The sequence below is a fragment of the Ctenopharyngodon idella genome, chromosome 23, assembly GCF_019924925.1.
Source record: "Ctenopharyngodon idella isolate HZGC_01 chromosome 23, HZGC01, whole genome shotgun sequence".
NCBI lineage: Eukaryota > Metazoa > Chordata > Actinopteri > Cypriniformes > Xenocyprididae > Ctenopharyngodon > Ctenopharyngodon idella.
In genome coordinates, this window is record NC_067242.1 from 18,661,633 (window position 1) to 18,685,539 (window position 23,907).

A 23,907-nucleotide genomic window follows, 5' to 3' on the forward strand; every position below is an offset into this window, starting at 1 on the left:
CTTTGTTTGTCTTCAGAACACAAATTAAGATATTTTTGATGAAATACGAGGGTATCTGATCCACACATAGGCAGCAACGACATTGCACCTTTTAAAACAGTCGACGCGACTACAGTGGATCAGATACTCTCGGATTTCATCAAAAATATCTTAATTTGTGTTCCAAAGACAAACAAAGGTCTTATGGGTTTGGGATGACATGAGGGTGAGTACTTACTGAATGACAGAAATTTCATTTTTGAGTGAACTAACCCTTTAAAGAGAAACTCAAGACACGGTTAGAATAGCCTCAAGGTCACAATACCATCTCCATCTCTGATTTCTCCTCTGCTTTATTACAGAACATTTGCCAAAGCTTCAGCCCAGAGCCTATTCCGCTGCCAGGTAAGAGACCTTGTTTGAAACACCTGTGCTTTATATTTGGACACACAAATTAAAGCAAAGACATATCCAGGTTTTAGGTCATTATTTCTGTCTCTATATCCTCCTTTGATGTTGTGTGGTTTATTATAGACAGACATGAATTCAATGTGTCACTTATTCTTGCTTGATGATACTCTATTTGTTGTGATCAAAGTCAAACATTGGATGCAAAGGACGTACGTGCCTTTCAGAACCGCCTGCCACTTTCATTTGTTTTCTGTCCATTTCCTTTGGCTTGTAAGTGGTCGGGCATCTACGCTAATGTCTTATGTTCAGTAGGCTGATGCTGGTAGAATGCACAGAAACATTAGGGCTATGAAATATTAAAGTCCGGTCAGTAGGGGTCCCCAGGGCCCGATACAGGCAAGCCATTAAGAGAGAGATAATGAGGTCCACCGGCTTGCTCATGTTCGGGGTTCGTTCTGGATTGTTAGCACTTAGTCTCTTATTTTTGTCTCGTTCCTCAGCTCCAGCCTTCAGCACCCTGGGAAAGTTCATTTCGTGTTCAATGTTGTGGAGTTCCCTGCATGTCCCGAGCATCCAGCGAGGACGGGGTTGTGCACAGGCTGGCTGGTTGATCACGTCTCCTCAATCTTGCGGCCCCTTGGGACGGTGCCGGCTTCAGAGCGTCTAGGCACATCAGCCCTGCCGAAGGTTAGCACTGTAGGCATTACACATTAGCGAGCCCGTTCACCTTCAAATTAGCTTTTCACAGTCCCTGGGAGGATTTGGGCTGAATTGGGTTGTTTGATTGAGGTAAACGCTGGGCAGAAATAAGCTCTGGAGAAAGTGTACTAATCCTTGCAGCAGAATAGACCAACAACATCATAAAAGCTTTTGGTTTAGATGCTATCTACAAAATGCATGGAATTGGGTTTGTTAAAGTTAAATAGATGTCATGTGTGGAGGATTACAGAATATAGGCATCCCATCACTGCTTAGAATTGATTGGATCTAAATGTCATGTCCAGGTACATGTCAGACCTCGCCCCAGCAGCACCTTTCACTTACCATCCGACCCCTCTGTTCCTGTAGTGATGGTGGGCCCTGGGACAGGTGTGGCCCCCTTCATTGGATTTCTCCAACAAAGGTACATTCAGAAGTTTGTTTTTTTTTCCAGGCTTTCTTGTTTTTTTAGATATTATTTTAGTTGTCATGAAATTTTAAGTTGTATTAGAAGTGTGAAATGCTATACAACATTTTTGCATGGATTCCAAAATTCTGGCTGATATCAGTTGGTAGACATGTTCATGTAATGGCCGATAACTTCACAATATTATAAATCTTTACTACTTTGTTAAAAAATTTTAAACACACTAAATGCAAATTAAATATATCTTAAAGGGTTAGTTCACCCAAAAATGAAAATAATGTAATTTATTACTCACCCTCATGTCGTTCTACACCCGTAAGGCCTTCATTCATCTTCGGAACACAAATTAAGATATTTTTGATTAAATCCAATGGCTCAGTGAGGCCTGCATTCAAAGCAATGACATTTCCTCTCTCAAGATCCATAAAGGTACTAAAAACATATTTAAAAAACAGTTCATGCGAGTTATATAATATTAATATTAATATTATAAAGTGACGAGAATATTTTTGTGCGCCAAAAAAACAAAATAACGACTTTTCAACAATATAGTGATGGGCCGATTTCAAAACACTGCTTCGGAGCTTTGCGAATCGAATCACTGATTCGATTCGGCTGGGAACGGTGTTTAGATGAATATGTAAATATGTGCTGCCTGCTGTCCTCTCAATAACAAAATGAACACACAGTTGTGAGAAAACAGCAGTGAGGAAAGCATTTGATCATAGTGATGTGAATATGTTCGCATGATCTCTGTTATCGGCACTCCTGTCAAGTTTATTTATATAGCACTTTATACAAATGTTTGCTTTAAAGCAAGCAGTTTTACAGTATTAAACATGAAAAAACAGTGTCAATGTCACTTTCAAGTAGAATTACAACTTCAGTTTTTACTGTAAAGCAGCTCTCCAGTAAGTTCATATTTTAACTCATGTCTAACCTTGACAGGACTGAACAGAAGAAATGAACCACAGGAGATTTCCACATCTAAAAAGGTGGAGCACACCTACAAATTTCATAATCATTACGGACCAATAGTAATTAACACTATTCTGGAAAGTTCACTTTGGTGAGCTGTTTCCAACTCCCAAAATCAACTCCAAACAAATTTTGTTTTGGTCTGATTTTGTTTAAAATTATGTCAAGCCAGTTCGCTCTTCAACTTCGCTTTAAAGGATTAGTTCACTTTCACATGAAAATTACCCCAAGCTTTATATCCTAGGAGTATTTGACTTTCTTCTTTTTGATGAACACAATCTGAGAAATATTAATAAATATACTGACGCATCCGAGCTTTATAATGGCAATAAGCGAGGATTAACGAGTATGAGCTGAAGAAAGTGCCTCCATTCACATCCATCCACCATAAACATACTCCACACGGCTCCAGAGGGTTAATAAAGGCCTTCTGAAGCGAAGCGACGCGTTCGTGTAAAAAAAAAAAAAAAAAAAAAAAAAAAATCCATATTTAACAAGTTATGAAGTAAAATATCTAGCTTCCGCTGGACCACCTTCTGTATCCAAATTACAAAAAAAAAAAAACGGAACTTTTGAACTGCGAGAGTTTTACTCTTACTTCATAAGTAGAATATGGAAGGTGGTCTGGCGGAAGCTAGATTATGGCTTGAGGGTGAGTAAAGGTTGGGGTGATTTTCATTTGAATGTGAACTAATCCTTTAAGTATATCAGGGCCTTATATATACGCACACACACAGCAAGGCCGTAACCATGTCTTGAGCTTTATATATATATAAAAATTTTTTTTATAAAGCATAAAGAAACAGAACAGTGAAGGAAATTCTAGGTCTAATTCTACTTGGGAAATAATCATTTTGGAACTATTTGCATTAATTTGCATTAAATATATTATTAGTCCTGAGATTCTTCATGTTAGTGAATAAATACATAGATCCTGTATTAGTATTTGAATTCCCTGGTGGTCTGGTGGTAGAATTTTTGTTAACCTCGTCACAGGTTCCGGGTTCCGGGTTCTAATCTGCCCTCGTATACATTGTTTTTTTTTCCTCATTAAAATCGAAGATGTTCATCAATGATTGTATATCAAGAGTCTCCACAAGAGCATTACGTGAAAGGTTGATGTGCTTGTCTGCGTGAAGACGGTGCGCGAGCCAAAAGAGAATGTAAACCCCGCCTACTTTGATTTGATTGGCTGTCTCAATCATTTTGACATTGAGGAGCGTTGTTAGACCGCTGAGGCAGACCAGACTAAAAATGTTGCTCTTTTGAACTTTTTATTCATAGATAAAATATTAAGCAGCACAACTGTTTTCAACATTGATAATAAGAAATGATTCTTGAGCACCAAATCAGCATATTAGAATGATTTCTGAAGGATCATGTGACACTGAAGACTGGAGTAATGATGCTGAAAATGTTGTAATTTTATAATGTTTTAAAACAGTGAGTTTCACATCAGGTCTCAGCATAATCAATGAAATTGTGTCCTTACAATATGTAAAAGGTACAAACATGGCTGTCAGTACAAAAATCACAGTCCTTATTTGAGGAAGCACTCCATGCTCCACAGAGCAGTAAGTGTAAAAAAAAAAAAAAAACCTTTTTATCACACATCTTCAAAAAAAATAAACCAGGTTTTAAAAGAGGAAGGAAGTTTATTGATTCTCATGTGTAAAGTAGCATAAAAACACCTCTAGGGTGATGAGGATACATCTAAAAAGATTGAAGGAAGAAGAGAAAGTGTAAATGTGCTATTGACCTGCTCACTGCCACGTTATCTGTGATGCCTAATAGTGTTTCTGAAGACCCTGGTATTGCAAAGAAGGAGGGCATAAATTTAGGATCTGGCTGTAAAAATGTCTTGTGGAGGCCTGTCATCTTAGCGTGTGTGATTTATAGTCTGTGCCAGGGGCCCATGAAGAGTGACACGCCAGGACTACATATGAATGAAGCCGTCTGCCCTGGTGCAGGGCTGGTCGGTGATGTGATGCCTGCCGTGTGTGTACACGAATAGTTTGTAAGTGACACAAGGGTCACAGGTAATCACAGGGGCTAGTGTCCGAGCCGAACGTGGCTGATGAATGTTTCAAACATGTCTGGGGGATGGTGAGAGTGGGATGAGACATTAATGATGAATGACAAAAGTTGTCCTCAAACACCACATCACCTTCCAAAACATCAAGGTCGAGGCAGTCATGCAGCAGAGCATGTTTGGTTTGGCCCCAAGCCATGGATCAATAACAAATTACAATATAATAACAACATTATTGTTGTTATGGATGAAACTAATACAGCAAACTTTAAATCTAATTATGATTTTGTGATACAGTACAGTGGAGTCATGAATCACAACATATGTATTGAAATGCGTATCATTTTGTGAGGTAGTTTCCCTGTAGTGGGCAAAATTTCAGTGTATCCCTACATATTAGGGAAGAATATTACCTCCAGACCAGGTCTCACATTCAGTGTGTGTCAAACCAAAATCACACTTTCACTAGACTGTTAACAGTAAGAAAAAGTTTAGTTCTATAACAGTTATTACGCAAGTTGCCTGCTCAGTTTTAAGACAATGATATGGCAGCAATTTACACATTTCCATTCTCAAGTACAAAAGCATTTTCTTAGACACATTTGTGCAATTGTGCATGAATACGAGACTGATTAGTCATGGGCAGGCAGGTTTACCATCAGTGTGTGCTGTCGAACTTTGTTTCCATGCGGTTCTTAACTTGAGATTCTCCTAAATACAGCTACCCTTGATGCCAGCCTTCAATTAAAGATAACGATCACCATTCTGTCAGCAGGACATTGTTTGTGTCACAAAGCTCAGCGTTTCCTCTTTAGGAGCAAACAGCATGGGATGCTTCGATTTTCCTCATCTGTAAATCAATGGCAGCAGGCAGACAGCCGGAAATGTATTGTGCTGTGGAGAAAGTGGGAGACTGGGTAAGAATCTCACAAAAGGTCAAAGCCAATTCATCTGTTTGCAGGCTGCCAGTGAGCTTTCGGCAGAAAGGATTTGATGTCTACAGAATTAATTAAAACTATAAGACTGCTTTCAAAACAAAAACAAATTATAGGTGAAGTATGTAGTTTCTGCGACACTAGTGGCAGCTAGCAGAATTACAAAAATAAAGCATATTTTCAAACAGCGCCCCTTTTGCGCGTCACGCCGAAGGATTCTTAGTGCGTTCCAGGCAATTATACATAGGATATATCATAAATTACGCAATATATGTTTTCTTTTTTCATATTGTTACAGTGGAATACAAAGGAAAAAAGAAAATAATTAGGATGAAAAGAATGCAGTGACTAAAAAGAGCTCGTCATAGATATACTTGTTATACCATGTCACATTAAAATACCAAGCATTGTTATTTTCCTGACGTTTGAAAATAGATCATGAAGGAAAATTTACAGCTCATTCAGTCAAACTGAAGGATAAGGATTATTTGTAGCACAACTTTATGATTTGAAATGATTTGTTTCAGTCTTTTTGAGTGGAACTTCCCTAAACCAGAAGTGCCTCCCGTAATTTAAAACGCAAGCTGTGTCCCAATTCAGAGGCTGCATCCATCGAAGGTTGTGTCACAGCGGTACGACAAAAGCCATAGAAAAGCTGCTTTAGCTGTGTTCTGGTGAGAAGACGCAAGAAGCTGAGCTTGTGATTGTTTGATTTTGAACAATAACTTATAAACCTTTTAAAGAGAGACCTACAGTGAGCTACAAGGTTGTTAATCCATGGTATTTGCTTCTGCTTCTGCTGTCAGTCCACATTATTTCAACTTACACTATATTGCCAAAAGTATTGGGACACCCCTCCAAATCATTGAATTCAGGTGTTCCAATCACTTTCATGGCCACAGGTGTATAAAAATCAAGCCCCTAGGCATGCAGACTGCTTCTACAGACATTTGTAAAAGAATGGGTCGCTCTCAGGAGCTCAGTGAATTCAAGTGTGGTACCATGATAGGTTGCCACCTGCGCAATAAGTCCATTCATGAAATTTCCTTACTACTAAATATTACACGGTCAACTGTTAGTGGTATCATAACAAAGTGGAAGCCATTGGGAACAACAGCAACTCAGCCACGAAGTGGTAGGCCACGTAAAAATCACAGAGCGGGGTCAGCGCATGCTGAGGTGCACAGTGCGCAGAAGTCGCCAACTTTCTGCAGATTCAATAGCTACAGACCTCCAAACTTCATGTGGCCTTCAGATTAGCTCAAGAACAATGTGTAGAGAGCTTCGTGGAATGGGTTTCCATGGCCGAGCAGCTGCATCCAAGCCTTACATCACCAAGTGCAATGCAAAGCGTCGGATGCAGTGGTGTAAAGCACGCCGCCACTGGACTCTAGAGCAGCGAAGAAGTGTTTCTCTGGAGTGACTAATCACGCTTCTCTGTCTGGCAATCTGATGGATGAGTCTGAGTTTGGCGGTTGCCAGGAGAACGGTACTTACCTGACTGCATTGTGGTGTGGGGTTGTGGTGTGGGGGTTGTTTTTCAGGGGTTGGGCTTGGCCCCTTAGTTCCAGTGAAAGGAACTCTTAATGCTTCAGCATACCAAGACATTTTGGACAATTTCATGCTCCCAACTTTGTGGGAACAGTTTGGGGATGGCCCCTTCCTGTTCCAACATGACTGTGCACCAGTGCACAAAACAAGGTCCATAAAGACATGGATGAGTGAGTTTGGTGTGGAGGAACTTGACTGGCCTGCACAGAGTCCTGACCTCAACCCGACAGAACACCTTTGGGATGAATTAGAGCGGAGACTGCGAGCCAGGCCTTCTCGCCAACATCAGTGCCTGACCTCACAAATGCGCTTCTGGAAGAATGGTAAAAAATTCCCATAAACACACTCCTAAACCTTGTGGAAAGCCTTTCCAGAAGAGTTGAAGCTGTTACAGCTGCAAAGGGTGGGCCATTAAAGTTCATGTGCACGTAAAGGCAGGCGCCCCAAAGCTTTTGGCAATATAGTGTATTTTTAAAATAAACATGTTTAACTGGAATTCCTGGTAAAAACTACATTACCCATGATGCTAAACCAATCAGAGAGTCGAAAAAAAGCAATACATTTCAAACGTAATCGAGTCGATCTCCCTACACTCAAAATACTGAAATGTTTGTATATATACACAAACATTTCATATATGGCACAATTAGCCAGCATATTATCAACTGCATAGCGTTAAAAGCTTGAACACTAGCAACTGCTTAGGAATGTCTGGCAACCACCCAGAACACTGTAGCAACTGCATAGCAACACACTAAATTTCCTCAGAACACTGTAGCAATTGGTTACCAACACTCTGGGAACCATCCAGAACACTGTAACAACCGAATAGCAACGCACTAAAGAACACCTTAGTGACTCTTTAGCAATGCTCTGGCAACCACCCAAACCACTTAAGCAACCGCATAGGCCCTGTTTATACCTGGTATTAATATGCGTTTGGGCGACTGGATCACAGTGGACGATGCTAAAATGAACTTTCACTGTTATTAGTTTCACTCAAACATCCTTGTTCACATTACTTAAACTCATGTAACTACATGAACTTAATTTAACTTAATTTAAGTTGTTTCTACTAACAATGAGTATTGTCAGCTTAAGTTTTTGTTCAGTCAACTTAACATTGCTGAGTGAAACGTACAAATTAATGTTGACATAAATAACTGGGCAGTGGATCCATAGTTCCCAGCATGCTTTGCAAGGGACTGCATTAGGAGAGTAAATTTAGGGATTAAAGTGTTATTTTATGTGTTTATCAGTAGAGGGAAAGATGTTGTTAGTTTATGTTAGTGTTTAATGTTCAGTTACTGTATGTTGGAGGAGTTTCTGTAATGTTTTTATTTAGAGGGGTTTCTGTAATGTTTTTGAATTTTGTGGTTACCATTATGCAAAAGAGTGGCGCCTGTGTTTAGGCTGAGCGCACTCATACGCATGTTTATAGGATGGAATTCCTGCTCTCAATTAAATTGAGTTTGTTCAACAAGTTATTTTTGAGTGCATTATGTAGAGGAAATAGTTAATTTAATAAGGTAAATTAAGTCAAATGTGTTCGCATTAAACAACATTAAGTAACAGTGACAAATTAAAATTATTTGTATTTACTCAAAGAAATTTTGTCAGCTGTACTCGAATTTCTTTTGTTCATACAACTAAATTATTTGTAAAAATTACTCAATATAGTTGCGTGGAACCACTTGACACTGCTTTAAGTAAATCCAACAATTAATTTTTTTTGAGTGCAGGTGTAAACGGGGCTCCATAACATTTTCAGCTTGTCCACTTTCGACCACTTCCAGAGATAGTTGAAAACGCATTCAACCGGATTGCTTTCATAGTGTAAACGCTCATGTAGTCGAATGTGTTTGAAAAGCCACTAAAGACCGCCCTACTCTCTGCCTACTTAAAGCGTAAACATTATGGGAAGCGTGCTAGACAGATGGGATTTAAACTTTGTTGACTGAAGACTCGATATTGGTTGGACAAAAACGTACCAAGCACAATGTTCTCTCACTATTTTTGATTTCTAACACGCACTCACAGAGTTTGCCGTGGTCTTGCGGCAGTCAGAGCAGAAATGAAAGTTGATGCTCTCTGTATGTTTTTCCGTCGTCTCCGTGCGTGTTCATATGTCAATTGCGCAAGCTTATTTTGTCCATTAGATTGAAAGATCTGAAAAAAAAAAAATAGATCCCATAGACCCTCCCCTCGAAGAAACCAGGACAGAAGTGGTTAAAAGTGGACAAAAGAGACGGATTAAAACACAGGTGTAAACGGGTATGTGTCTCCCTCATCCACTTGTGATCCGATCGACCAAAACGCATCTTAATACCAGGTATGGAAACATGACAACATACCAATGTCCTGGTAATCATCCCAAACACCCTAGCATCATGGAGTTCACTCGCATGTTCTGTAGAAAAAGTAAAACTCTGGTTAATGTTATAAAGGGGCATAAAATGCTTTTGCATATCCATTTCTTAGTTCACTCTTCGTGTGCAGAAAATGTTATTCTGAGTGACTACAATTAGCTCTGATGTCACCGTATGTCCCTTGCCTTCACAATGCAGCGGATATTCTCAGAGGAAAATGAGGAGGAGGATTACATAGTATGATTTATAAAGGTGAATGTTCAGAGTAGGCCACTGACTCACTTTCATTGTACATATGAAAAGGTACCAGCTATTGCATTAGCTCCTATTCTACCCAACTGCAGGCTGTAATTTTTTTTAGGGATGCGGATATGTCATCCTCGATGTCGCAGTACAGTTGATTTGTATTCAGGATGGGAGCTGGTCTGCATGGTGTTACAAAATGGAATCCAGGTTTTTCATATTGGTACCGGCCCCTCTGGGGCAGCATAAAGCCCCACTAAAGCTAGTTTATTGAAGCCCATTTCCAGATTGGATATTGAACTCCCAGATGCTAATGGCTCTGCTGTGGACCCTCTGTTTGTTCAAATGCCAAACTCAGTTGAGCCAAGCTTTGAGCAGGTGGGCGTGACCAAAAGAAGCATCCAAAACGTTAACCCTGTCTCACGAAATATCATTTCCTGTAGAGTGGGACAGCGGGGAAATGGATGTGACAGGCGGTGTTTGGTTATGTTTATTATTTAAATTTCAAACCAAAACAATGCATAAAGTGATTGCTCTCAATGAAGAACATTTCCCATGCATTCTCTTTCATTTACCCTTAATTAGTGGATGCAACACTGAGAAAGTATTTTAGGAAATTTGGAAAGTAGAGCATTTATTTCAGAGGCTGTATAAGGGGTTGAAGACAAACCACTCATAGACAAATGAATGGGAGAAATCGTTAATGATCACTTGGCAACTGTAGGAGTTCAAGGGTTAGTTAACAGAGCCAGTTGCCTTTTTGGTAGTTTTTGCTCTAGAATGTGTATGTGAATCATTTTTGACAGATTTTGTTGCTGATTTTGTGTGGAAGCCCATTTTTGCTACATGATTTTGTGGAATAGTATAAAGTCACGATTTTGAGGAATAGATGCACCAGTGAAGTATTAAGTTGTGATTTTGAAAAAGTCGCAAATGTGAGGTATAAAGTCGCAATTCTGAGAAATATTCATGACTGTGAAGTATAAAGACATGATTTTGAGGAATAGTCACAACTGTAAAATGTAAAGTTACAGTTTTGAGGAATAGTTGCAACAGTGAGGTAAGAAAGTCACAATTTTGAGAAGGTCGCAAATGTGTGGTATAAACCTGCAATTGTGAGGTATAAAGTCATGATTTTTAGAAATAGTATAAAGTCACAATTTTGAGGAATAAAGTTGCAAATTTAAGAAATAAACATGTCCGTCATTGAGATAACGAAAACATTTTAAGACTGTTACGAAATTTAGTGTTGACAAATAAAAATATGACATGAACATATGACTAGAAAAACTGCCAGATGATGCTTCAGTGTTATTGATTACTACAACTGCACAAAAGGACACGAATTTGCACGTTAACAGGGCAGTCATCATTTTCATGATTGATCGTTGCTGTCACGTTCGAGTACTTGAGTACTCGTGCCCATCCTTAGTAAGGTATAAATTTGCAATTTTCAGAAACTGTCGCAACTGTAAGGCATAAAATCAGAAATGTGGGAAATATATGCGGTATATTTTGGTCTTTCATCATTCAAGTAGAAGTACTTGAGTACTTGCCTACCAAGATTGCTGCCAAGTAGGGGTGTTACGGTACATGTATTTGTCCCGAACCGTCGTGGTACGGACATCACATGATGAATACAGCCGTCACAGGCGATCCACGCTCCAATTCAGAAGGGGGCATGCGCGATAAAGCAACACTGTTTGCTACCAGTAAAAAGCACAGAAGAAGAAGAGATGATTGATATGTTTACATGTAAACATATCAACCAGTGTTTCAACTGCAGAAAGATATCAATAAAACAGCTTGAGAATAATATCTAAGTATATCTAGCATTACATTTACCTCAGGCATTTAGTGATGACAGCATGTTAGATAGAAAACTGAACTCTAGAGAGGAGCATTTTGTATATGCACTATATTAGCCTATTCATTATATTTACTTAACCTGTTAGTAATGTCTTGATTATTTAATAATGTTTGTATGTTTAAATAAATTTGTCATGAAAACAAGTTAAGACAGCCACTGTGTATATGATTATATTTCAAAAATGAATTGGAGTAGAAAATTAACTTTATAATTAGATTTAGATGTTAAAGGGTTAGTTCACCCAAAAATGAAAATTCTGTCATTTATTACTCACGCTCATGCCGTTCCACACCCGTAAGACCTTCGTTAATCTTCGGAACACAAATTGAGATATTTTTGTTTAAATCCGATGGCTCAGTGAGGCCTACATAGGGAGCAATGATATTTCCCCTCTCAAGATCCATTAATGTACTAAAAACATACTTAAATCAGTTCATGTGAGTACAGTGGTTCAATATTAATATTATAATGCGACGAGAATATTTTTGGTGCGCCAAAAAAAACGAAATAACGAATTATTTAGTGATGGCAGATTTCAAAACACTGCTTCAGGAAGCTTCGGAGCGTTATGAATCAGTGTGTCGAATGCGCAGTTCAGAGCGCCAAAGTCACGTGATTTCAGCAGTTTGGCGGTTTGACACGCGATCTGAATCATGATTCGACACACTGATTTCATAACGCTCCAAAGCTTCCTGACGCAGTATTTTGAAATCGGCCATCAATAAAGTCGTTATTTTTTTTTTGGCGCACCAAATATATATAACAAACATGATAACAAAAATATGTTTTCAGTACCTTTATGGATCTTGAGAGAGCAAATGTCATTGCTCCCTATGTAGGCCTCACGGAGCCATCGGATTTCAACAAAAATATCTTAATTTGTGTTCCGAAGATCAACGAAGGTCTTACGGGTGTAAAACGGCATGAGGGTAATGACAGAATTTTCATTTTTGGGTGAACTAACCCTTTAATGCAAAACCTGCCTTATGTGCAACTTTTTTTTTTTTTTGAGTGATTATTATATCTAAAAATAAATAGCAACTAAATGTAATAATTTGGGCTCTGTTGTTAATTGTAACCTTTAATATTATAGTAATGTGTAAGTAAGGGCTCCTTATATAGTTTTCTTATTAGCTAAGATGGATTTTTTATTTTTTTTTTAAGAAAATTTTAATTTAAATTATTTAAACACAGAGACACATTTATTAAAAAAAAAAAAAGTTTAATAATAATAATAATAAAAAAAGTTTAGTTTTCTCCCCCTGCTGTACCGAACCTGTACCGAACTGTGACTTCAAAACCGAGGTTTTGCCAAGTATAAGTCTGCCAAGTATAACTGACTTGCTTTAAGGGACATGATTTATTTGCAACTAATTTATAGGCATCATTTTGTTTATTGTTGTCATACTACTTTTAAAACATCCAGATACCTGGAGTATAAAGATGCATGTTTTATTTCATTAACATCAGTCAGTAAACAAACCATTAGTATTCTATTACCTACCCATTGCTCAACATGCCACTAAATTAAATATAGATGCATCAATAACAACTGTCTGACAGCACGACTCAAAAGTGTTTTGCTTTGCTTGCCAGTGATTCAATCCATGTGATGGGTCACTGAAGCAAGGACATGAAATGATAAAGAACAGATTGTAGATGTTTGAAGAGAAGCTCTGTTTTATTTTCCTGTGGTCATCTCGTCCACACTGTGGTTCATTAGTATTCCAATCGCAATTAAACTGTACGTTCAGCAGATGGGGAAAGCTTAGTGTCTGCAACTCTGCTCACTGCAGTGTTTTCAGTGATATCAGCATGATGGAGGGCATCTCACCCTGAAAGTCCTTCGGGTGTTTCTACATTCCACTTCTATTAATGCCTCTGAAAGTTTCAGACTGCGTGTTCTATTTCTGAACGCTTCATTTAGGTTGGCTGAGATGGCTAAAGGAGTAGACTCAGTGGAGTTTGCTTCTGGCCTGTGTAATGCGTCTCTAACAGATCTCTTCCTCTATTATTATGTTGGAGTAAAGATGCAGTGGAGTAGACAGTGTGCTGTTTTTTTCCAGGGCCTGAAGACTGTTTAGATTGTGTTTGTGCGATGCCTTCTGTTTTATCTCTTTGGAGAAGTCTGTCAACCTTTAGCAGGTGCAGTGTACAGATAGTGCCTGGTACCTGTATGTCACCTTAGTGTAGGGAATTCTGGGAACACAGCCAGATCTTTTGGAGGACTTGCTCTTAAAGAACCCATCCAGATAAATATCAAGGTCCTCTCTCTACAAAGAGTGATTTTGCGTTTTTGTGGTAACACAGCAGTTAAAAGAGTATTTAAACGCAACATGCCACTTATGGTTTCATCATCATGAAACTATGAATTGGATCATATATATTAAATACAGAAGATTATTAAATTTGTAATTAGTGATCAGTCAGGTAGCTTAATCGACTTTTATTTTACCATTTTGTGATTATCAGCAGCATTTCCTTGCCCTTCTTTCATTTCCAAAATATACTGACTGTCAATTTTTTAAAAAATGAGTTTGAATAAATTTGGGTCTTTGCCATCAGTAAAGGATTAGTTCACTTTTGAATGAAAATTTCCTAAACATTTACTCACCCCCATGTCATCCAAGATGTTCATGTCTTTCTTTCTTCAGTTGAAAAGAAATTAAAGTGCCCCTATTATGCCTTTTTTAAGGTTCCTAAAATTGGTTTGGGAGTCTCCTACAAAAGGTTTACATGCATGCAAGGTCAAAAAACACTTTTATTTTCTCATAATATACATGTAATTTCACCTGAGTTTTCAATCTTTTGTAAACAATTCGTTTGAAGCAGTTCAAAGAATCAGTCTCTCTAAACCCCTCCTTTCCGTGAGCCTACACTGCTGATTGGTCAGATGGCCCAATCCATTATACTTTATGTAGGTGCACCTGTAGGAACTGTATCAGAATGCCAAGCAAAGCTGAAAAGCTCTAACATAAGATAAACATTTAGGCCAGATGTGTACACAGACTTTTTCATCATAACTATTAACAAAGAAAAATGGCTATATCATTGTTTGACATTACAATGAGTGTTTACTGTTTACAGAGAGAATACTTCAACTAGTTAGCGCGGACTAGCATCTTAACATCCTATTACAATACAGATAGAGCTCCACTCTACTGTAATAGTAAAAACGCAGAGGAAAAAAACAGACTCTGTAAAGAAAAGTCGTGCTCCATCCTTGATCATTACTCCAAGTAATAAGACAGACAAGCTGCATTAATTGACACGTTTAGACAATATTGGACCCACATCTGAATAACAGAACTACAGAAACATGAGTTAGCCGGTTAGCAGGAGAGTGATTAGGGTGTACGTTACACAACATAACATAAAAAATTACGAATTTTGAACGCTCGCTAGAAAATATAAACATCAATTATTAATCATACTTAAAGGTTAAGATTCAGAGGAGCAAGCTGGTCCAAATAAACTAGGCATTGATCCATATTTTAAGACCAAGCGTTTTCTGAATCCTGTGTTAAACTCCCCGAGGTTTGAGAAGCAGTCATCAGTAAAATGAAGGTAACACAACAAAAGATTGTACTGCTGTGGTATTGTTGAAATAATGAATTCTCCCTGGCGTCTGCGTGCGCAATAATTGGGTGGGCAATATGCTAATGTTTCGTTGTGACGTCACAACGAAACGGCTTGGGATTCGTTTTACAAACGACTCGTTTAATTGATTCAGAGTCGACTCGTTACTTTTGAGAGACAATAACTTTATAATATAATAATAAGAAATGTTTCCAAATATTAGAATGATTTCTGAAGGATCATGTGACAACAAAGACTGGAGAGACAATTTGTAATAATAATAATTCAGTTGTAATAATACAATAATACTGTTTTTACTCTATTTTTGATCAAATAAATGCAGCCTTGGCCAGCATAAGAGACTTGAATCAAAAACAATAATAATAAAAAATAAAAAAAAGTACAGACTTCAAATGTTTGAATGGTAGTGTGTATATAATAAATAAATATTGCTTACATTTTAAAAAGAGATTTTTCACTAAGTAATAAAGTTAAATTTAGAGCAGAGAGTGTTTTCCTCTTATTGTCAATACAGTTGTTTTATTATTAGAAACACAAAAGATTGTAGCAGGTCTATTAGGCTTAATACATGGCTTAATGCACGGATCTCATATTTTGACACAAACCAGATTTTTCCCCCCAACTGTTTACATTTACTTATTTACATTAATATAACTCACCAAGAGACATTTTAAATAAGAAGAACATTCGACCATTTGCACATATTACCGTGAGGCATAAACACATAAATATGCATGTGAGCATTAGAGAGCAGCCGCCTGTCAGTCAGACAGCCCCCGGCTACTGAATTGAGTCTGCACTCGGTATTACCAAACCTACAGAAAGGCTGATATTGCTTTATTTATTTATTTTTACTATTGATTTTGTAAAGTTAAGATCATTTTGACATCCTTAATTGGAATTATTTTGGCCACTGGCCATCCAGCTCTATAGATATCATCAGCATGAAAAACAAGTCATTTTAAATAGAAGCTATTTTAAGTGATTAGTATTCAGTGTTAGTTCATTTCATGCCACTTCATTTTATAAAGACATTATATTCAATTTTGCAATATTGTTTTGACCTGACAGAGAGAAAGAACATGAAATGAACCAGGAAGCAACTTTCGGAGAGACGTGGCTCTTTTTTGGATGCCGCCACAAAGACAAAGACTTTCTTTTCAGGTGAGTGTATTTGCAATGAAACACACTGGAAAAAAAACACTTTCTTAAAGGGATAGTTCACCCAAAAATCAAAGTCATCATTTACTCACCCTCAAGTTGTTCCAAACCTGTATGAGTTTCTTTCCTCTGTTGAACACAAAATAAGATATTTTTAACAATGTTGGTAACCAGACGGCGGTTGGCAGTTGGCGGTATCCATTGACTTCGATAGTAGGAAAAATGATGACAGAATTTTAATTTTTGGGTGAACTATCCCTTTAATCTGTTGTATATTCTGGAAAATAAGACAAACATCAAACCAGCCTTAAAAATATATAAATGTACTTAAAGCAATTGTGTTTATTATTAGAGTGGTGTTCAACAAATATATCTTGAACTTAGTTATTTTGTTTTAAGTATGTTTAGATATTCTTCACCAGAAAACAATAAAATACTGATTTAGAAAATGAATTTTTGCAGTGCAGACAGACACACACAAAAATTCTTCCACCCTGCCCCCTTTGCAACCTGATCGTATGTTATCTCCATAACCTGAGAGTATTTTTCACTCGATCTGCCAGCTTTACACAGGCTCTTGGCGTCTGGTCTTCTCTTGGTTGCTATCAGCCAGAGGCTCCTGTTGCACTGTCCTTGAGAGTAATGATTGGAAAAGCAATGAAATTAAAGTGCTCCCTCTGAGAGTATGGGCCATATGATATGAGACATTATATAAGATGATTGGGGTCTGGCCGTCCCATAGGCACACAATCATAATTCACGCGCAAGGTCCCGAGTAATGACATTGGTGCCTGGATTGGTGAGTATTAAGTGCGTGTTGTGACCGAGGGGCGGCACACAACTTTGTATCCGCACTTGGCTCTACTTGACATAAGAGCTAATAAAAACAAGATTCAAAGTCGAGGTCCTGACACACCATTTCAATCTATCTATCTTTGCCTTCACTGGTCCTGAACATCAAAGGATTGTTTGTATTAACAATTCTTATTCACGTTTGTCCGCACTCTGGTTTCATTTATCATTTTTTCCCCTCTGCATTGATTAAGCCGATCAATGAAATGAGTTTTGTGTTGTTCGATGTGACACCCTCATTGTCTGCTATGCTTTAATGAACAAAGTAGAAAGTGCCAGTGGCATTTGAGATGAGAAAGTGACTGAACCTGGCTTTCAAAACTCAACACTCACTAAAACACAAAAAGCAAACCGGCTAGCCATCAGGCAGTCTGCTAAAGAAAACAAGGCATCTGCAATCAATTCTAATCAAACATGATCCTTATGAGTGTTAAAAGGGTGAAATCAGCTTCAATCATTGTTGTTGAAACAAAGAACACTTGTCTTGGCCCCTTCGTCACCAATGAGCCTCTTTGTTTTAATGGATTTGGATTACATGAGGAGGGGTAGCGGGTGAGGATAAAGGATAAAGGATCACTCAAGTTCGATATCTGTGACCAGAAAGTCAGCTCGTCTGGACCAGTTAAGATGGATGTGGCTCCCCGTAAACACATGTACTCCAAAATCTTCAAAAAAGCATGTACAATAAAAATACCTGATTGTTAATGACAAGTAGTTTCATAATTTAGATGCTGAATTCTTGGCTTTGCTTAGTTAGCCTGCACTAAAAATTAAAGGAACACTTTTTAAATCAGAGAATAGCATCAAGTCAGTTAAACTCTGGTGATATTGATCTGGTCAGTTAAGTAGCAAAGGGGGTTGTTAATCAGTTTCAGCTGCACTGGTGTTAATGAAATAAACAACAGGTGCACTAGATGGGCAAACAATGAGACGACACCCAAAACAGGAATGGTTTTACAGGTGGAGGCCACTGACATTTTTTTCCCTACTCATCTTTTCTGACTGTTTTTCACTAGTTTTGCATTTGGCTAGGGTCAGTGTCACTACTGGTAGCATGAGGCGATACCTGGACCCTACAGAGGTTGCACAAGCAGTCCAACTCCTCCAGGATGGCACATCAATACGTGCCTTTGCCAGAATGTTTGCTGTATCTCCCAGCACAGTCTCAAGAGCAGATTCCAGGAGACAGGCAGTTACACTAGGAGAGCTGGACAGGGCCGTAGAAGGACCTTAACCCATCAGCAGAACCGGTATCTGCTCCTTTGTGCAAGGAGGAACAGGATGAGCACTGCCAGAGCCCTACAAAATAAGGCCACTGTTATGAATGTCTCTGACCAAACAATCAGAAACAGACTTCATGAGGGTGGCCTGAGGGCCCAACGTCCTCTAGTGGGCCCTGTGCTCACTGCCCGGCACTGTGGAGCTCGATTGGCATTGCCATTGAACACCAGAATTGGCAGGTCCGTCACTGGTGCCCTGTGCTTTTCACAGATGAGAGCAGGTTCACCCTGAGCACATGTGACAGACGTGAAAGCGTCTGGAGAAACCATGGAGAATGTTATGCTGCCTGTAACATCGTTCAGCATGACTGGTTTGGTGGTGGGTCAGTGATGGTCTGAGGAGGCATATCCATGGAGGGATGCACAGACCTCTACAGGCTAGACAATGGCACCCTGACTGCCATTAGGTATCGGGATGAAATCCCTGGACCCATTGTCAGACCCTACGCTGGTGCAGTGGGCCCTGGGTTCCTCCCAGTGCACGACAATGCCCGGTCTCGTGGCGAGAGTATGCAGGCAGTTCCTGGAGGATGAAGGAATTGATACCATTGAATGGCCCCCACGCTCGCCTGACCTAAATCCAATAGAACACCTCTGGGACATTATGTTTCAGTCCATCCGACGCCACCAGATTGCACCTCAGACTGTCCAGGAGCTCAGTGATGCCCTGGTCCAGATCTGGGTGGAAATACCCCAGGACACCATCCGTCGTCTCATTAGGAGCATGTCCTGACGTTGTCAGGCATGCATACAAGCACGTGGGGGTCATACAAACTACTGAGTACCATTTTGAGTTGCTGCAATGAAATCGATTTTCGGGGTGTCTTTGAATTCAGTCCTCTGTAGGTTGATAATTTTCATTTCCATCAAAAGATGTGGCATCTTTTCATTCCTAACACATTACCCAGTCCATATCAGTATAGATATCCAGCATGATATTTTTCCCCTTTGAGATCTGATGTGTTTTCAAAGTGGATGTGTTTGAGCAGTGTATATTGTCATTAAATACTTTTTTTAATCACAGGAATAAATAACAAATTAAAATACATTAAAATTATTATGTAGGGTGAATTCAGGTTGATTGGGACACTTTTTCTCAGTCATCTCAATGGCAAAAAGTGTCCCAATCAACCTGAATTCACCCTATGTGTGTGTGTGTGTATGGGAGTGTAAGAGAGGTGTGCTATTGCTTTTTGAAGTAACTGCGAAGTCTGTTTTGCACAGCACTACTCGATTTTCTTCAGAAGCTTTCAAAAAAAGATGTTCTTTGCATTCAGATAATTGGAAACTGTTTAAGTGGTGATATCTTATCCAGAGTACGTGTCAATACGTGTTTTTGTGATCCATTTAAACATGGCTATTTTCAGATGTGTGCAAACGCTTGCTTCATCCATCTGTTTAAATTTCACTCAGTCATCCTTCTGTTCTCTGTTCCCTGAATGACTTTTTTTCTGTATGACACTAAAGAAGTAAGTTCAGGTGCTCAAGTTAAACTCACTGACTCGATGATCTGGTCACAGTAGTTATGACTTGGTAAATTAAGATGACTTGGTAGTGCACAAGTCCACTTTTATGATACTTTTATGGTGCTTTTGAGTTCTTTTTGAAACTTAAAGGCCATTTATTGTAAATGAATGGAAAAGAGTGACCAGTACAAAATTTCTCCTTTTGTGAAGAGTGAGTAAATAATGACACAATATCCATTTTTGGATGAACTGTTCCTTCAAGGCAATGAAAAAATTCAAAGTGCCTGGCTTTGGCAAGTGAATATTCAAGGTAACAGACAAGCAGAGCAATCAATTGGAAAAGAGGCTCAAACCTTGAGCTTGACCCTATCCGTTAACTTCACATTTTTCCATCTCTCATTTCTGTTGAAATAGCACCCGAACATTTGTTCAGAACTGAAATAAAATCTGTTAAAGGAACAATTTACAACAGCAGCCTTGAGGTTTTATAAACTTTCTTGCCAGATGGATGAGAGATGAAAATTTGAGTTTCAAATGCAGCACACTAATGAGCTCCATTGTTGTTACTTAACTACCGCAAAATCTGAGAGAATCTAATTTGCCATTTGTATGTTTTAATGCATAAGTTTAGTTTAACCACCACAAAACAACCACTGACTGATGAAATAACAGCGAAACACGGTAATAAGCACATTACTGCTTTTTTTTTTTCCAGAGAGGAGTTGGAGAGATTTGCGCATAATGGAACCCTGAGCCATCTGATCGTGTGCTTCTCCAGAGATGAGCCTGATGAAGTGGGAACCGTTAACAGACCAACATATGTCCAGCATAACTTGCTTCTCCATGCTAAAAATGTTGCCAGCATCCTTCTTAAAGACAAAGGCTGTCTTTATGTCTGTGGGTGGGTACAAAATACCATTTTTCACCATTTATTATTGTCTAGTGCCATTTTGTTCACCAGGAATAAGACAATATCTCACAATTTTACAGGGATGCCAAGAACATGGCAAAAGATGTGAATGACACACTACTGGAGATCATAGGAAATGAACTTCAACTCGATAAACTGGATGCTATGAAGATAGTAGCAGGACTTCGTGAGGAGAAGCGGTATCTACAGGACATTTGGAGCTGAGACAGAACACATATAGTACACAAACAAATAGCATCTTATTCACAGACAGATTCCTAAGCTACTTTTTGGCTGTTTCAGTTCAAATCTGGACCACAGGTGCCACTGAGTGATAGCTGAACAAACTGCTTTTCAACTGCCTTAAGTCGCAAGGCTTTTTCTTTTGAATTTTTTTTTAAAAGCCTTCATAAAAGCCTTTACGTTCATAATCTGAAGGTACGGTGAAACATGCTTAGATTGGATTAAATCAGATGTTTGGTCAAAACATTTTAACTGTGCCTTTTATGCAATTATTAAAGAGAAGCCCCGCATAACCGTTTTATTCTTTGAGGACCGTTTGTGTAGGGTTTAGATACAGCTCAGGTAAAATATGCATAATGCATTAGACTTAGAAGGCAGGAGGATGCTAGACATGAGAAACCAAAACATGACACACTGGATGGGAAAACTGTCAGAAGCTGCCAAATCCAGGATCATCTGCAGCATTTTCCGTGTTTTTCAATTTCAAAAGTTTTTTTTTTAAGATTAGAGAGGATACTCTAGCATCATCCATTTTCTTCCCAACAAACATTTTGCTATTTAGGATTGAAATTCATCTCATGCATCCACAGCAATTATACTAGTCTGCAGTCAGAGTTGGTGAATCTAATGTTACACCCCAAAATCTGTCAGGGTAAGAAAACATCTACATCACAATATCTGTACTTATGTAGACAAAAATAAAATGCATACCAAAAAAAAAAGTGAGTATTTGGGCATTTATTTTAATTGGGATTTTTTTTTATTTTTTTTTTTTACAGAATGTTGCAGTGTTTATTACAAATGATTTATCCCTGCACATTTTTTTTCTTGGTGGAGGGTGGGACTAAACAGCAGATTACAAACTGGCATTCAGACCTGCCTCCATTTAGGGTCCGTTTACATTACAGTTTTCAACTAAAAATAGGAAACTTTTTATGCCTTTTAGGCCTTTTTGGAAACATTTTTTGTTTTGGCTGTTCATTTACTCGACAACGGAGTTTTGGGGGCCTGAAAACTTTTTAAACGGGTTTTAAAGTACAGGTTTTTGAAAATGATACTATTAATTTATGACTTCTGTGTATGATGACTTAAACTGATACTGGTCTGGGCTTCACTATCATATCTCTGTGCTCTCCAGTGAGTTGCGCAGCGTTGCCACACAGATTTTGATAGGTGGTCAGCAATAATAAAACAGGCAGTGTGCCAAAGGTGTTGGCTATTAGGTAGTTGTGAGTGCAGGTGCAACGTAATTATTATTTCTGAGATAAACTAGTATATTAATAATATCTCTGAGATAAACACTCGTAGGTTGCCGAACACGCAAGAAGAAAGCCTTGTCTAGGCTCTGCCTCGGTATAGTATGTGTCAAGCCATTCGTTAGTCTGGCTGTTCAATGGGAAAGAGATTAAATATAGTTGCAATAAACGCATTAAGAATCCACAGCAGCGAAGGACTATTATTCTGCTGCGCTGAACTGCAGAAGAACTGATGACGGCACGGTTTAATGTTTGGTTGACCATCAGCGGAAAGGGGTGTTTCATTCCCCCCCAATGTAGAGATCAAATATTCAAGTTTATTTATTTTCTACCCCTGAATGAAAAACGAAAAATTACGTTTTGTTTGAAAAAAATGAAAAACAAAAAAGGCGCAGTTTTTTCATTATCTGATTTCTATATTAAATCAAAAAAACAAATGACCTAAAGATACACTGACCCGAATTCCACACATTAAATTAAAAAATTCTGCACCCGCTCTTACCTAAAAAACAAGGTGGATTGGCTCGTAGTTTTTCTTTACAAAGTGACATTGCCAACTACTGGCCTGGCATGCATAATACAGCGTTTTTAATCCTTTTTCATGGCTCCATGTGAGCGAGGATCTTTTGGACAACGTTGTTGTTTGTACAAGAAAAACACAAAGGAAAAACTTTTCAGTTTTTTGTACATCGTTGTCGTGTAAACCCTTCCTACAATCCAATCAATTCCAGAAGGACGAAATCAAGTCCTGCTGCCCTACATTTTTTCTCATTCCAGAAGCCGTTTCACTCAGATATACGTCACAATAGGGATGAATAGACTATCGCAACTTCCGTTTCATGCCGACTTTAATGGACTGTCATTTTGTCTATTTTTGTGTTTCACAGAAAATGCAAGTTTGAAGTAGGTGATTTGTTTTTTTGTTTTTTTCATTTGGTATTATTTTAAAGCTGCAGTCTGTAAGTTTTGCCTCTTTGTCACCATCTCTGTTTGAAACCTGCCATTGCAGTTATTTGCAGAATTATCTTCTTTACGTGGGTTGTGCATCAACACAGCTCCACAGCGCAGATGAATCTAATGTTTTGAGGTGTAGCTATGTTTGGGCTGTCAGTCAACGGACCAGTATGGATCTTTACTGTATATACTAATTACAGATACTATGTCTTGTATGTCCAAAATAAGAAGTTTCCCTGGAAAATGTGAAAATCTGAACAAGTAACATGTCATCCACTTTTGTTCTGACCAACTGAAAAATAAGTTTTACAAAAAAATCACGCAACCAGTGGTGCAAATTATTATGGTTACTTTGTTCTTGAATTGTTAATGTTAAAAACATCAATATTGCATGACTACATGTATGTAGTGTGTATTATCGTTATCCATAACTGTATGGATTAAGCAAAAACGTGTGCTACTGTTACCTTATTACCCAATGAACCATTGAAAAGTCTTGCCTGTCCAGCAGAAAAAAGCCATCTCTGCATCCGTTTTAAACCCTTTTAAATCACGGAGGTCACGGCACCTTTCAAAAGCCCTGCAGACATATATTCTTGTTTTCGCACGGGCCCAGTCACTTTCCCTTTTTCACTGAAGTCTCTCCACCGTCTGAAGTCTTTTACTTTTTACCACAGTTGTCGATGATGAT

The 23,907-nt window shown here is 38.5% G+C and overlaps 1 protein-coding gene and 1 long non-coding RNA gene across 4 annotated transcripts in view; one reads left to right on the top strand and one right to left on the bottom strand.

The window, feature by feature from the left end:
- mtrr (5-methyltetrahydrofolate-homocysteine methyltransferase reductase) overlaps window positions 1-21,728 on the top strand; it is a 29,956-nt gene extending 8,228 nt beyond the window's left edge. For both annotated transcript variants that reach the window (XM_051882595.1, XM_051882596.1), the window contains exons 10-15: window positions 342-384; window positions 891-1,077; window positions 1,395-1,513; window positions 16,166-16,258; window positions 20,569-20,754; window positions 20,844-21,728. In XM_051882595.1, the coding sequence (XP_051738555.1) occupies window positions 342-384; window positions 891-1,077; window positions 1,395-1,513; window positions 16,166-16,258; window positions 20,569-20,754; window positions 20,844-20,988 (773 nt within the window). In that variant the 3' untranslated portion in view covers window positions 20,989-21,728. The remainder of the gene's footprint in view (window positions 1-341; window positions 385-890; window positions 1,078-1,394; window positions 1,514-16,165; window positions 16,259-20,568; window positions 20,755-20,843) is intronic.
- The window catches only part of LOC127506277 (uncharacterized), a 75,800-nt gene continuing 54,842 nt past the window's right edge, over window positions 2,950-23,907 (bottom strand). For both annotated transcript variants that reach the window (XR_007927941.1, XR_007927942.1), the window contains one exon: window positions 2,950-5,420. This is a non-coding gene — a long non-coding RNA (uncharacterized LOC127506277). The remainder of the gene's footprint in view (window positions 5,421-23,907) is intronic.